Source organism: Galeopterus variegatus, unplaced genomic scaffold (genome assembly GCF_000696425.1).
Source record: "Galeopterus variegatus unplaced genomic scaffold, G_variegatus-3.0.2 Scaffold1204, whole genome shotgun sequence".
Lineage (NCBI taxonomy): Eukaryota > Metazoa > Chordata > Mammalia > Dermoptera > Cynocephalidae > Galeopterus > Galeopterus variegatus.
The window spans coordinates 304,119-320,308 of record NW_007727315.1 but is presented as its reverse complement, the minus strand read 5'-3'; the positions used below and the strand labels follow the sequence as shown (position 1 = coordinate 320,308).

The window sequence follows — 16,190 nt, the reverse complement described above, 5'->3', positions numbered from 1 at the left end:
AGGTGCACACTCAGGGCTCCTGGGCAGGAAGCCACGCCTGCTTCACCTTCAAGGGACACAGTCCTGCTCCTTCTCCACTCTTGCCTAGGGGCAGTTTAGAGGCTGTTCCTAACACCCACCCCAAACCAAGGGGCTCAGGGATCCCCCACTACCCTGGGCATCACTTGGCCTACCCCATATGGCGGCTACTGATGACGTGGAGGTGGGGAGGCACAGGGCAGCTTCCCTGGTCTCAGACCCTGTACACCCCCAGCACCCCACTCCTGCCTAGCCCAGGGTACCTCTTGACACGCACCGTCCACCTGGATACTCAGCTCCTGCAGGTCTCGCTCTGACATGTGAGAGAATCTGCAATTGGAGCCAAAGTCACACTGGCCTGCAATGGGAAGACAGAATTACTTGCTGCTCAGGAAGGGTTCCCACTGTTGGCTGCAGGGCTCCCAGATGAGGGGTTCCAGACTTTTAGGGAAAGAACTTTTCGGCCTAAAGATTAGCAACCCCAGTCTGGAACAAAAAATTGGACTCTCTGTGGCCCCACACTAACCCAGCAGTTGCAGCAACCTGTCTGGTCTATCATGCCCTGCTCACGACCCTTCTCTGGCAGCCCCTGGAGCTGGGGATCAAATCCAGCTGAAACATGTCATGATTGGCCTGCACAAGCCTCTGCAGGCTGTTTCTTGTCACTAACCTCCTGCTCCTATCCTGTGTGTCCCCCAGCTTCAGTGGACTACACATGGGTCCCCACAAGGGTCATGCTTTCTCTCCCCATGCTGGGCCATTGCAAAGGCTGGTGCCCCACCTTCCCACTTGACTCACACAAGCAGCTGGACTGCTCCTCGGAAAGGCTTCAATGGCAGCTTTGCCAAGGAGGTACCAACGTCTAGGTGGCTTTCCCAATTTCAACTGAGGAGACCAAAATGTGTCTCAAAATAACTGGAGACTGGAGGTGTCCTAAGCCAGCATCACCTCCCAATGGCGTATTCCCATCAAGGTGAAGTCTATAGGGAAGCCCCTGATCTGCAGGCCTGGTGCCCATTCTAGGGGCAGCACCATCTCCTGATGGGAGCACAGCCATTCATCCAGCTTCCCTGGTTCAACAGCATTACCTCTCCCCCATGTGAAGCTCCCTTACAAACCATGTGAATAATCAGGGTATCCCTCTTTGCCTTGGCTACCAGGAAGCTCAGGGCCAAACCCTTAGAGAGTACACAGGATCTCAAGGGCAAGCATGGAAGAGACTCATTATTCTCCTGGCTTTGTCTTATTTTTCCTGCCCTTATTTTCACCTGCCTTTGGCTCCTTCACTTACTGAGGTTTTTCTCTTTGAGCTATATACATCTTTATTAGCTGCATCGTAAGCAGTTAATCAACACCTAGCATCTTTGGTTCTTTTTTGGGCAGGTGGGGAAGCTGGCCTGTACTGGGAACCAAACCCTTGACCGTGGTGTTATAAGGCTGCACTCTAACCAACTGAGCTAACCAGCCAGCCCCATCCTGGGTTCTGATTCTGAACTTCCTCAGATCATTGGGCCTGTTATTGCCTCCAGTCTTGCCTGCTGGGAAGGAGGCCATAGAGGAGGTCGGGCCCCCAGGCTAACTTAACCAGCTAGTCTAGTACATCCATCAGTGTCTCCTGGATTTCCTTGCAATCTCTCAGTGCTTGCTTGTTCTGGGTGAGCTGATAAGATCACATTCTAGGTCTGAAGAGCTGAGAATCAGGCCCTGTCACAACTCTGGGAAGGCTGTGACTGAAGCCAGGGCTGCAAAGCAGGCTTGGCTGATGGCCAGGGTGGAGGGAGACATTCTGCAGAGGTTCAGGCAGGCCAGATTGGGCACTGCTGGTTCCTGAAGGGACCCAAGCTGATCAGAGCATTTTACCTGTCAGTAGAAACTTCCTGCAGGGCCGCTTGTTCTGCTCATCCAGCAAGATGGCAGCCGCATCTGCAAGAGAAGAGAGGAACGGGGTTCAGATGGCTCTACCAAGGGAGGTGGGAGGTAGAAGCCACAGGGGCAGGGACTTCAGCCAGACACAGCTGTGAGGAGAGAAAAGACCTCCCCACTTACGAAGGAGTGTAAGCAAGGGATAACCACAGGTGGGGATGCTGGCAGAGGGAACCAAGCTTCCGGTGAACCTGACCCCTTCCACCACCCAGGACCAGCCAAAGGCAAGAACCAGGCTTTACGTCAGAGGTTCTAGACCTTGACTGCACAATGGAATCACTCGGGGAATTTTTTTTTTTTAAATCCTGGTACCATGGGACCTCTCTGGACTGTCTTTGCAACTTCCTGTGAATCTATAATTATTTTAAAATAAAAAGCAAAAAAAAAAAAAAAATCCTGGTGCCCAGGAAGCCCACCAGCCTGTCCTAGGGTCAAGGCATTGCTCCACTGGCAAGACTGCAACCCTGCTCTCCATTTCTCCTCCTTACACCAGCTGCGGGGCACTCAGAGCCAGACCTGCCCTGGATGCAACTTTCTGTCAATCATTCTGGATACTAACCTTAGCCCTGGTTTCCTCTGAATTTTCTTACCTCTACTTTCATCATATAGTTATGGTTTTAAGCTCTGTGTACTTCTTGGTGGGTGAGGTATCTATCAGTCAAAATCTGTGAGTAAGACACCTGAGGTCGGTGCCTTGATTCAAAGGCCCCGGAGGAGGGGAGAGGCCAGGGCTGGGCTGGACGCTCATCCACAACTTTTCTAGAGGCCACTGGGGTAGAGGAAAGACCACGGGCTTCAGAGTCCAGGAAACCTAAGCTCACATCCCATCTACACATGACTACATGCAAGCTGCTTAATCTCACCAAGTCTCAGTTTCTCCTCATATAATATGGGAGGAAAATTCCCACCTGGCAGGACTGCTGTGAAAATTTAATAAGATAATGGATTGAGTGTGCTTGGCAGAGGAGACCTGTGGCTCCCAACCCCGGCAGCACATTAGAATAACCGGAAAAGTAACAACAAAATCAGCCTCTGGAGCCAGACAGGCCTCAGCATCCTGTTCCCCAGGTGACACTAACATGCACCAGTTCTTATTTCATTTCCTCCTCACAAACCCGATGCACAGTGCTAACATCCCCATTTTGCAGATGGGGACTAAGGTTCAGACAGGGGAAATGATCTGCCAAAAGTGGCAGCGCCAGTCTTCAACACTAGTGTGTGGCAGACTAAAGCCCATGCTCTGATAAGCAGCCCTGTGTGGCTGCTGATCTCCCGGTGGCTGGGTAAAGGCCCATGCTGATGGGGACTCCTGCCCTGCCCAGGGCAGGGAAGCTGGTGGCTGGGGGTGGGGGTGGTCTGGTGGAGTAGGGTTAGCAAAGGACTCACTTCAGGGAGGGCCCGAGCCATGGGTGGGGCCAATGGGGTGGGGAGGGGTCCATCTGTCAGCACTGGGCTTGTCAGACTCAGCCTACCCAGCTAGTGCTACAGACATGACTACATACCCTGCCTGCCCTACCTAGGGCAGGTGGGCTGGTGGAAGGCATGTGGACATTGCCCAGGACTTCCCTAAGGCTAGGACAATTGAGACTGGCAGAGGGGCTGAGCCCGAGTCCCAGACAGGGGCCTGGCTGGGTGGTTCAGCATGAGAGGAGAGTTCCAGGCTGTCTAGTATCTGGCCGGTGGTTCTCAACCCAGCCACACATCAGAATCACCAGGCAGCTTTCAAAGCACATGGATACCGCACCCACCCCTCTCAGGTTCTGCTTTACTTCGTTGGAGGGGAAAGGCATCAGAATTGTTAAAAGCTCCTCAGTGACTCTGAAGTGTACCCAAGGTTGAGAACCCCGGGCACAAGAAAGCCCTGCTCCTCTGGTTGGCATTCAAGGCTCCTCGTGATCTGACCCTATTGGTCCTTCTCGCTTCATCTCCCAAAATTAGCAGCTGCCCCTGGTGCCCCATGTTTGTGTGCTCGTTCATTTAGACGTTCATCTAACAAACATTCACTGAGCACGTCCTGTGCATTAGGCACCGTGCCAGGATGAGGATTTAAGTGGAGAACAAGTCAGAGCCGGTCCTTCCTTCCAGTCCAACAGTCATACTAATCCATGTGGTTATAAACGGGGTAAACATCTAGCATGAAGCCAAATGCCCTGACCTAGCCCAGGGGTTGGGAAGGGCATCCCTGAGGATTTGCTGCCTGAGTTGAGTTCTGAGATGGGGGGACCTCTCTTGGGGCAGAGAGGACAGCAGGAAGGGCATGCCCACAGAGGGGAGAGGCCAGCAGGGTACGGAGGCCTACACAGCACAGGGGCTCTGCCCAGAACACATTGTTGTAACTGCCGCAAAGTCACTTAGGAGAGGGGCCTGTTTTATCTTCAGAGCCTATCAGGGAGCTGAGTATGTGCTAAGTGCTCACCAAACATTGAGTGAACGAATAGGCAAAGGGCCTGAGGCCAATCCTTTTAGTACCCATAGGCATCATTCCTACTTAGTAAACCTTTATGTGCCATGCAGTCATCATGAGATTACTGAGCCTTTGTCACATCCCTGGGAGGTGGGTACTGTTGTTATGGATGTTTTACACATGACAAAATTAGGGCCACACTGTTAGTGTATGACACCTTAAGACTGACAGCCTGGCTACAGGGCCTGCCCTTGTCCTGACCATGGCCAATGGATCATCAGCCCCTCTGAGTGCCAAGGGACTTGTCCAAGGCCATGAAGCTCAGGGCAGAGCAGGTGTCATGTCGAGTCCCAGCCCAGGCTGGGGCACATGGTGCCTCTCCAAAGTCTGTGCAACCGAGGCATTGGTGGTCTAATGGTTAACACAGCTGCCTTCCAAAGTCTGTGCCCTGAGGAGGCCTCTTGAGGAAGTGGAAAGAGATTATATGCTAGCCTGGTCATCACCAGCTGGGGACTCAGGGTGAGGAAATTCACTGCTCTGGATTTTAAAGTCATCACTTATAAATGGGGACCCGTAGCCCACCTAGCCTCCCTTGCAGAGCTGTTCTAAGGACTGAATGTGGTCGGGGGTGTCAGATGAGAGGACACTGGGAATGCAGGAGCCCTGAGGAGGGGCTCAGGACACCTGCCTTTCACTTTTCTATAAGTAACACAAGGACCTCTGCCCATCAGCCCTGGACCCCAGGACACAGCTGTTCTTGGCTGAGAGTCTCGGACTAGGAGCAAACACCAAGGTGGTCTTGGTCCAGCTCCATGCCAGATCACAGCCCCCACTGGATTTGGGGGACAGGGAGCCTTTGCATAACACCAGGGTCAGAGGCCTCTCAGGCACCTAGAAGATCTCACTGCCACTGAATTGCCCCCTGCCTCCACTTCCAGCCCCTCACAACCACAGCCATGCTTGGCCTGCCCAGAGGCCTGGCCACCCTCCCTCTTCTGAGCCTCTGAGCCTCAGCTTCCTCATCTGAAATGGGGAGAGTCTGCAAGGGCTTTAAAAATGCTATGGCTGGGCCAGCCCGTGGCTCACTTGGTAGAGTGCGGTGCTGATAAAAATGCCATGGCTAAGGGCCGGCCGGTGGCTCACTCGGTAGAGTGCGGTGCTGATAAAAATGCCATGGCTAAGGGCCGGCCGGTGGCTCACTCGGTAGAGTGCGGTGCTGATAAAAATGCCATGGCTAAGGGCCGGCCGGTGGCTCACTCGGTAGAGTGCGGTGCTGATAAAAATGCCATGGCTAAGGGCCGGCCGGTGGCTCACTCGGTAGAGTGCGGTGCTGATAACACCAAGGCCACGGGTTCGGATCCTATATAGGGATGGCCGGTTGGCTCACTGGCTCAGGGTGGTGCTGACAACACCAAGCCAAGGTTTGAGATCCCCTTACCGGTCATCTTTAAAAAAAATAAAATAAAAAAAAAATGCCATGGCTAAGGGCCGGCCGGTGGCTCACTCGGTAGAGTGCGGTGCTGATAAAAATGCCATGGCTAGTCCCCACCCCAACCAAACTTGCGTGTGGGGATGGGGTCAGAAGCTCAGTGCTTTTTATTTAAAGGTCTCCAGGGAATCCTAACCCACAGCCAGGGCTGAGAACATCTGTCTTAGAGAGTTATTAAAAAAGCAAATGACAAACCATAGAAAGTACCCGGCATGCAGCAGACACTCAATAAACAGTCACTCTCTTCTTGTGAATTCCAAGTTTCAGACCAGAGAACTCTCTCTTTCTCCCCTTCTCCTCCCTCTTGGCTGCCGGAACTCAGTTCTTTCCTTCCAGGCACTGGACCCTGTCCTGGAATCCTCCTCCCCAAACTGTGGGGCATCGGTCTGGCCCCAGCTCATTCCAGGAGCTCCTAGTCCACGCCCACCCCACAGCCAAGCTCCCTCTCTTTTTGATCCAGCTCCTGCCTGGCCACACTCTGTCCCCTCTCTGGCTATTCCTCAGTGTGCACATCTAGTGACAGCTGTGCAGCAGCACAGCACACCTCTATGGGCACCTCCCAGGCACCAGTCTCTGTGCTAGGTGCTTCCAACCTCAGCACATTAGCCCTGGTTGCAACTGCTCTGAAAAGCCTTTCCCAGAAGAGCCTTCCCTCCAGCGGCTTGGTTATTCATCCATTCCTCCAGTCAGTCATTCAACAGCATTTACTGCACCTGCTGCCCACCACATAGCTGGATCACCCCGTCAGCCGCTGCCTAAAGCCCTCCAAAGGCTGCCCTCTGTCCTTGGGGCAATGTTCCCTTCTTACTGTGACCTCTGCAGGCCTTCAGGATCCCTGCCACACAGCCAGCTTCGGCCCCTACCATTCTCCCCGTCACCTGCTAGGTCTGCCCACACCCCTCCCTTCTGCTCCGGGAGCAGCTGGTGCATTGCTCACAGCTGTCTGCTTCTTTGCATGCCTCTGCCCAAAATGGTGTAGCTGGCTTTTCTCCATATTTCAACTGTTGGCTCAAACACCACCTCCTCAGAGAGGTCTTTTTCCTGGCCACAGTATCTCCAGAGCCTGGCACTGCGTGTGAAAAAGAGGTCCTGGTCAAGGTCGCTAGAGAAAAGAGCTCATGCTCCAGCCTGCCCCTCTGCCCCTGGGGCCAGTGGCCCAGGCCTCCCTCTCTTTCGATCCTCACAGAGCCCAGACCCAGACTGTCACTGACCCATGGTGTTCCTTGTCTCACAACAAGAAAGATCAAAGAGCAGGGCTCACTGAGCCAGCGGGCACCCACCTCGGAACATGTCATACCAGACCTTCTTGGCCTTCAGGTGCTGCAGCCCATTCAGATGCTTTTTGCGGTTGTGGAGGTTGTCCTGGAAGGAGCGGTCACAGTAGTCACAGAAGTATCGCTTCCCCATGGCCACCTACACCCGGTCCTGCCACTGCCTGGGAAGCCATAAAGCACTCGGTCAGACCACTGGAGAAAACGCCACACACCAATGCTTTGGGCACACTGCCCTGACTGGGCACTCCCTGAGGGACAGACCTGAGCCAAGGCTTTGCTTACACCCGCCCCCCACTTCATCAGGAACTTCTCAGGTTGATGATTAAGGCCTAACAGGCCTCATTCCAGAGGGATCTTTTACAATTCCGGTGCCTACCCTCCAAGACAGGCCAGTTAAAGCAGAATCTTAGTGGCTGAAGCCTGGGCACTGGTATTTTTTAAAGCTCCCCAGGTAATTCTAACATGTAGCCGGGCTGGAGAACCACCACTTTCTACCCCCTGGCCAGCCTCCCCAGTCCCCTTCCACACCTCTGACCTCTGACCTCCTCTCCACATTCTCTCCATGCCAGCCACACTGGCCTCCTCTCTGCTCCTTGTACATGCCAGGGACATGCCACTTGCACCTGCTGTTCCCTCGGCCTGGAAGCTGTCCCCCAGACACCTGCCACACTTGCTCACTTGACTCCTTCGATCTTTGCTCAAACATTATCTTCTCAGTAATCTCCGTGACCACTTCATTTAAAATTGCAGAACCTTTCACTTAGCATTCTCCATTCTCTGCTTTACTTTTCCTCATAGCACTTATGCCTTTGAAGTAACAAGTTACTCACTGTGTTTATTGTCTTTCTCACCCAGTAAGAACATAAATCCATGAGGGCAGGTATATGTTTATGTTGCTTATTGCTGGAGTCCTGGCACCTAAAACGGTGCATGGTACAGAGTAGGCAATCAAGTATTTGATGAATAAATAAATTCATTCCCATTTTCCCTTTGGGTCAACTGGAGTTCAGAGGGAGGAGATGATTTGCCCAGGGTCATACAGCTGGTAGGCAGAACACAAACCTTGGTCCCCCGAAATCACACGGCTGGGTGTCTTCTCTTCCATAGCCAGCTCAAGGCTTAGAAAAGGCAGAGGGTTCAGGCAGCAAATACATGTTGAGCATCCCAAATCCCAGATCTGAAATGCTTCAAAATCCAAACTTTAGCACCAACATGATGCTCAAAGGAAATGCTCACTGGAGAATTTCGGATTTTCGGGTTTGGGATGCTCAACCAGTATTTATTCTGCAACTATTCCAAAATCCAAAAAAATCTAAAATCAAAAACACTTCTGGTCCCAAGCATTTTGGGTAAGGGATACTCAACTTGTACTAATGGCCGGGGAATGTGCCTTGGGAGAAAAGGCTGGAGAGAGATGCAGGGACAAAGAAGCTTCCCAAAGAGATTACTAAATTCTAAGGAGACAGGTCCCCAGCCAGTCATGGAGGGAGATGCGAACATTTCAGGGTCTAAAGACCCCTCAGCCACAGTGACAACAGCCACCACCTCTGACCCAGGAGATCTGCAGCCCAAGATGAATGGCAATTCTGTGACTCTCATGGCCAGCCCTTGGTTCCTCCAGTTTGGTGCCACAAGATCAGAGGAGGAACAGGTCCACTCAGGGCTGTCAAGTGGGATCTGTAAAGGCTGAGCACAGACCATCTTTTTGCCCTGCAATCTGACTCCTCACTTCACAGAGCAGGTTTCTGAGGCCCAGAGGAGGAAGGGAAATGACTTCCCCAAGGTTATAAGGTAGCTGCCCAGGCCAGCAGCTAAAGCCCCAGACTCCCAGGACCTGGCAAATAAGGCTGAAGCTGGGACCTGATCAACAGAGCGGATGGCTGGGGAATGCGCCTCGGGAGGAAGAGGCTGGGGAGAGACACAGAGACAAAGAAGCCTCCTGGATAGTTCCAGCAGCCTAGCGGGTTGATGGAGAAAGCCACTCTTGTGGCAGACAGGGACAGCAGCCATTAAGTCAGGGGCTGTAATGGGATCAGGAACAGACAGTCATTCAAAATGAAAACATATAAAACCTCTCTTCTCTCATTACTGCTGAGAAACCACGTCTCAGACATGCACACTTGATATATTAAATTTGGCAGCTCTAATACACCCCGTCTTGCCAATAAACTTATAGGAATTGGATTGAAATTGTAAGAGATGAACGTTTAATGGCCGAGTGCTAAACCAAGTCATTCACGAAGCTTGAAGCTCCAAGGCTGGCTCCAGAGAGTAATGGGGAAGGAAGGGGCAGAGGGGGAGTCCCTCTGGGACACTCACATGGAACAAAGGCTCTGCAGCAGACTTAGCTGGACCAAACCACACAGGGCACTGAGAAGGTGGCTGTGTGACCTTGGGCTGGTCACTTCAACTCTCTAAGCCTCCACTTTTACTGTGGAATATGAGGCAGCTGGTCTGAATGATTGGCTGATTGACTAGCGAGTGGTGCAGAGAAGTTTGCTAATGCAAATAGTAAAAATGACACCAATAATGCTCAGCATTGAGCTCAATAAATGTCACCTAATATTAGAGTTGGTGGTTTACTGAGTACCTACTGTGTGCCGGTACTAGGCTAAAAGCTTTATATCCGTCATTTCAATGAATCCTCAGGACAACCTGCTATAGATATTAGAACTGGAGATGTCCTTAGAGATCACCTGGTCCTGCCACTTCACACATGGGGGAACTGAGGCCCAGAGAGAGCAAGTGACTGAGCCACAGCCTGACTTGGCAGAGCTAGGACTAGAACTAGGGGTCTCATCAGCCATCCAGGATGGCTGAGCACTTCTCATGTGCCAGGTGAGGGGTGGGCAGAGGAAGGCTTGGGTGGGCAGCTGTGGCCTTCAGCTCACCACAAGGTGAGGACATGAATGGAACCCTTGACTGGTTTGACCCTCTAATAGGGGTAGGGTCTATTACTCCTTCTCATATGAGGGTACTGGGGTTCAAGAAGTAAAGTGACTTAGTCAAGGTCGCGCTGCTAGGAAGCAGCTGAGCTGGGCTTAGAACCCAGGCAGCAAGGCTCTAGAGCACATAGTCCTAATCACTTAACAAAAGTGTCCTCCCAGCAAATCATACTGATGACACCTTTCCTTTATTAATCCCTCAAAACACCCTGGGACCATGCTGGTCCCTTCAAACCCCAAGATCTATGTATAGTAATCCCACCTATGAATGAGGAAACAGAGGCTCAGAGAGGTGCCATGAGGTGCCCTGGGTCACACGTGTAGGAAGGGCAGAGCCAGTCTCAGGGTGCCTGGGGCACAGATCTGTGGGAAAGCCTGTGTTCACGCTGCACAGCTACCTGTCCCAAACACCAGCCCACCAGGAAACAAGGCCACAGGACCCTCTGCCTGCCTGCCCAGCAACACTCTGGCCCAAATGATGAGCCCCCTTCGCGCTGGGATGTGTGTGTGTTTGTGTTTCCCCCCTCTCTATGGTGCACGCACACATTTGTAAGGGGCAAACCAGCCAAAGGTTCCACTCATGTCCTCACCTTGTGGTGAGCTGAGGGCCACAGCTGCCCACCCATGCCCTCCTCTGCCCACCCTTTACCTGGCATGTCCAACCTGGATGGCCAACAGGACCTCTAGTTCTTGTCCCAGCTCTGCCGGGTCAGGCTGTGGCTCAGTCACTTGCTCTCTCTGGGCCTCAGTTTCCCCATATGTGATGTGGCAGGACCAGGTGATCTCTAAGGACCTCTCCAGTTCTAATATCTGGTGATCAGATGCTCATGATAATGCCCCCTACCCACCTGTGACAGACGCATGCTCAGTGCTCAGGCCAGAGAGAATGCAGGCAGCATAACCCCTTCGGGAGGGGACCCATGGTCACTGAGCACTACTGGGGTGGGCCCCTTCCTGACCATCTAGACCATCGAAGCAGGTCACATCACCCCCATTTCACCTGTGATAGGAGGATACTTGGCCCAGGAACAGCACTGAGCACCAGAACCTGCGATTGCCTTGTTTACGTGCCTGGGAGGATGGGCAGGGAAAGGGTTAAAAGCTGGACTCTAGAGTCAGATGTGAGGGTTTAAATCCAGGTGCCACTGCTGACTTACTCTGTGACCTTGGGGGACTATTTCACTTCTGGCCTCAGTTTCCTTCTATGAAAACTGGGATAAAAACAGTGCCTACTTCAGAGAGTTACTGTGAGAATCACGTCAGCCATGTACACACTTAGCATGGAGCCTGGCCTATAGGAGGCCCTCAAGAAATGTTGATTGTCATCACCATCATCATTACTGGGTTCCAGAAAACAGAGGCTCAGACAAGGAACAGGATGTTCCTGGGGTCAGCTGGTCCATATTACAGGTGAGGAAAGTGAGGCCTGGAGAGGGGAAGTTGCCCAAAGTAAACAGCACAAGAGGCACAGGAGGGACTGCAGCTTCAGCCCCCACAGCAGGCCCAGACCCCTCCTCTGCACAATAGCTTCGCAGATCCCCACTGCCCAGGGGTGGCATCAGGGTGCCAGCACTTCCTGCCTACTTCACAGGCCTATCCCTATCGGCATGTGCCCAGGGTCCTGCTTCTGGGCAAGAGCTGGCCTTCAGCAAGGTGACTGCACCCAAGTTTAAATTTCTAGGGCTCCTGACCCAACTGCCTCCTGCTGTAGTGCCTCCACACACTTAGGAAAAAGTATGGTCTGCAGAATCCTCTGGACACATACAGCACCTTGCCAGACACAAAACTTGGCAGGCAGAACATTGGCTAGATTTCAGCTCCAACTCACCTTGCACAAGGCACAATCTGCACCATTGCACTTGGCAGCCTGGAGTCGGGGGTCAGGGACAGGGGATAGAGGGGAACAGCTGGAGCATCTCTAGAGGGTGCCCAGACACCAGCGTGAGGTGCTGACTAAGCTGGCCCTCTTTACTGTGATTCATCCTCATCCTCTGAGGCTGGCATGCTCTGCAGCGGGTGAGCAAGGCTCTGTCCAGAACACAGAACAATCTGGCCCTACTCCCCCACCAGGAACACAGGCAGTGCCATCCATCCACTCCCAGGGACCAGGTCTGCTGGCTCCCCAGAGCTTCGCCAGGTGACAGGGCTGACTCTTTGTAGGCAAGGGTAGTGGGACAACCCTCTGGGGTCACACAGGACTGGATTCAAATTCCAGCTCTGCCACTTATAAGCTGGGGACCTCTGGAAAGTTATTTCTTCTCTCTGAGTCTGTCCCTAGCTATAAAACAAGGATCCCAACTCTGAGGATTCAGAGGTAGCAGTACATGAAGGTGCCTAGTATATAGTTAGCACTCAAAGAATGGAGGCTGTTACTTTTATCATCCTGGTGGCTCATTCCTTCAACCTCTCAGCAAGCATGCCTTGACCACCTGGTTGAATATTTCAGTCAAAGTCAAAGCCACAGGCATATCTGCCCCCTGTACAACCTGCTGTTTCCCATAGCATTTCTCACATGCTGATTTACTGTCCTGTGTGCCTGCCTCCCCCACTAGAATACAGGCTCCACAAGGGCAGAATTCTGTCTGTTTGTCCAGCTGCTGCCCTCCAGCACCTGGAATAGGGCCTGGCATACTCTAGTGCCCATAACTGCTTGTGGTATGAACGAGTGAGCGGCCTCCCACCCACTCTCTGCTCAACGCCAGCAACTCCCAGGCTCTCCTCTCCTCAATCTGTGTACAAAGACGAGGACAGATACAGAAGAGAGACACGTAAAGCCCTAAAGGCAGATCTCGGCCACCACTGCCCCTCCCCTCAGGACTTCTGTCTCCAGCATGGTCCCAGCCTGACCAGCTGTGTGGCTCCCCATTTAACCCCATTCTAACTGACTTAAACCTCACTGGCTATCTCAAGACACTCGACTTCAGTCCTCCAGGCTTAAAGCAAAGATAATCAACTAGTCGAAACACTGTTGGGTGGAAGAGGAAAGAAAAGAGACTGGGAATGGGGTGGGGTGAGGGGAGATAGCTTCAGATTTGATTCCCCAGTGCTAGGCACTTAGTTTTCATTCTCTTATATGATCCTCATGGAAACTCTGAGTAGGCATAAAGATATCCATTTTGCAAATGAGGAAACAGGCTCAGAAATACCACTCCTAATTTGCTCACAGTCACAGCTAGGAGAGACACTAACAATAATGATGATTACTGTTAGCATCGATAATGACACTTATAACAATAACAATGTCTGGTCGATGGGCCAGTGGTGCTGAGGATCCACCCACAATCTCTCATGGAGTCACAAGACTATGAAGCCATGTACCAAGGCCCCACAGTCAAGGCCCACTAGAGCTGGCATTCATGCACAGGTCTGGCTGGCCCCCAGAGCCATTCTCTCCCCATCCCACTGCCCCGCTGTGAGGCTGCTGTGGGGCAGACACTTGTACTTCATCAATATTCTTGCTTCCTTTCATTGTGCACATCTTGGGCACAGAGCTAGCTTTGGCACAAAGCTAAGATAAGTCAACAGCTTGGCCTTGGCCTTGGCCAGGGACTGGGACATGCACTGCAATTATCCTGGACTCGTGCTCACCGCATGCTGTCCTCAAGCTCGCCTGTCATTTCCTCTAATTATGGCCCCACCAGACCCCAGGTAAACAGTAAACCGCAGCCAGAGGATGGCTTTATTCCACGCCCACTAGGAGCACAGCAATGTCCCAGCACCACATATGCCTGCTGTCTGGAGTTGATGGCATCAGAACCACCCTGAGGGGGTGGCCCACGACTGCCCACAGACTGCACTGCTCCAACAGAAGTGGCAAGGAAATCCAGATGTATTTCCTGATAGGAGCCTCCATATGTCTGGGGCACCCTTCAGATGCCCCAGTGTTCTGTAGCAACCACACAGCTTTCTTCTCCTGACCTGAGTATGCCTCCTGTGCCCTCTCTCGGGGTGAGGCACATCATCTCATTCCCAGAAGTCTCAGGCAGTGGGGGGCCCACTCACAGCAATTTCTAACTCACTAAGTTTGGAATAGAGCCAGGATCTAAGGAGGCCCCGATTCAGAGTCCACAGAGAAATGCTAGTCTAAGGAAGCAGATGATGGACGGAAGAACACAGATGGCGAGAGCTTGCCCAGAGTCACACAGACCACCCAAGTCAATCCTTGGAAGTAGTTTTTCCTTAAACACAACATTCTAACCATTCAACCCAGGTCTGAATCCCATTGCTGCCACTCTCAGGCTGTGTAACTCTCAGCAAACTACTTACCCCTGAGCCTCACTTGGAAGATAGGGGTAACAACACTATGTCATAAGACTACTATGAGGATGAAATCACGCATGCTAGGTGTTTAGCACAGTGCCTGGCATGCCAGTGGTGCTCAACACACATTTGTGGATGTGGTAGCCAGCCTCGATGACCCCAGTGAGCCTATCTCCAGGTTGTATAGTCCCCTAATAAGTCGTGTCAGGTTTGGTCTGTGTGACCAAGAGATTAGAGCAGAGGTGATGGTGTGTCATTTCCAAGATCAGGTTATAAAAGACACTGCAGCTTCCATCTCAGTGTCTTTCTCTGAGCATTTGGTTGGGGGAAGTCAGCTGCCACACAGTAAGCAGCTCTGTGATGAGGCCCATGTGGCAAGGAACTGAGAGCTCCTGCTAACAGCCAAGGGAGTAAGCTTGGAAGCAAACCCTCCAGCCCCAGGTAAACCTTTAGATGACTGCACTCTGGCTGACAGCTTGACTACAACCTCCTGAGAGAATATGAGCCAGAACCACCCAGCTAAGCTACTTCCAAATTCCTGACCCTCAGAAACAGTATGAGATAATATAAGTTTGTTGTTTGATTTGCTAAGTTCTGGGGGAATTTATTATGCAGAAATAGATAACTAATACACTGGAATAAACGAATAAGAAAAATGAAATCACTTTATAATCTGTGACAGCCACAAGCATAAAGTGCCCCATATCCCAAAACACTCAACACTCATAGTCAAATCAAAGGAGGCCCTTCCTCCTACTCACACATGCACAACCCTAAGGCTCTACAGTTCCCTTTTCATTCATTCATTAACCAGCCCAACATTTGCTGAGCACTTCCTCTCTGCCAAACTGGGGTTCACATCTCACGACACAGTTACTGCTCTCACAAGAAAACACACTGAGTATGCTGGGCTAGGTGTGCCCAACATATACACCCCCAGTAACAGTAGTAGGCAACAAGCTTTGTGCCAGGGGGCACCAAGAAAGGGCACCTGCATCCAACAGGAAGTTCCTCCAAGGAAATAATCAGAGATGACCACAAAGACCTAGATACCCAGATGGTCACTGCAATATAGTTTATGCTAAAACTGAAATGTAAATGTCCAACAGTAAGAAGAGCTGACAGTTACCCACTGTCCATTACATGTCAACACTGAGTCCCGTGTGGGTGGGAAAGGGATTCAAGGACATGATGCACAAAACCTGTGAGGTTGGTTCTATCATTATCCTCATCTTACCCACCAAAAAAATCGCTGGCAGAGAGAGCCCACAGTCAGCAAGGAGCAAGAATAGGGTGTGAGCCACATCTGTTCAGTGGGGTACCATGCAGCTGTTACAAATCAAGTCAAAGGAACTATTCCCTCAACGTTCACTCTATATTGCAAAACAAAAAGTGCTTGTTATCACAATATGTACGTACAATATGACACCACTTCTTTAAGGAGAAAGAACCCTCACCCTATATACATACATATACACAAAGATTAGAGCTGACACAAAATATTACTGTGGTTAAGTCTGGATAATAGCATTACGTGCAGATTTTTTTTTTTCACTTTGTGGTTTTTCTATTTTTCTAAATTTCAACATGTAGGATGTGTTGTTTAAAATTTTTATTAAAAAAAATTCCCTTCAAAAAAATGAGAAATTGGGCCGGCCCAGTGGCGCACTGGATAGTGCGCCGCTTGGGAAGCGCGGCGGCGCTCCCGTCCGAGGGTTCGGATCCCACATACAGACCGGCTCCCGCTCACTGGCTGAGCGAGGCGCGGGAGCAACACCGAGGTTTGCGATCCCGTTGCCGGTCCCCGGTCCGGTACGGGGGCAACACTGAGGGTTGCAATCCATTGCCGGACACGGAAAAAGACAAAAGACAAAAAA

The 16,190-nt window shown here is 51.7% G+C and overlaps 1 protein-coding gene across 1 annotated transcript in view; it reads right to left on the bottom strand.

Moving 5' to 3' along the window:
• Nucleotides 1-16,190, bottom strand: part of ZMAT5 (zinc finger, matrin-type 5) — a 28,799-nt gene that overhangs the window by 8,250 nt on the left and 4,359 nt on the right. Inside the window, exons 2-4 of the mRNA XM_008575533.1 lie at nucleotides 7,115-7,269; nucleotides 1,879-1,941; nucleotides 296-376 (exon numbers count right to left, since the gene is read on the bottom strand). Of these exons, the coding sequence (XP_008573755.1) occupies nucleotides 296-376; nucleotides 1,879-1,941; nucleotides 7,115-7,241 (271 nt within the window). The 5' untranslated portion in view covers nucleotides 7,242-7,269. The remainder of the gene's footprint in view (nucleotides 1-295; nucleotides 377-1,878; nucleotides 1,942-7,114; nucleotides 7,270-16,190) is intronic.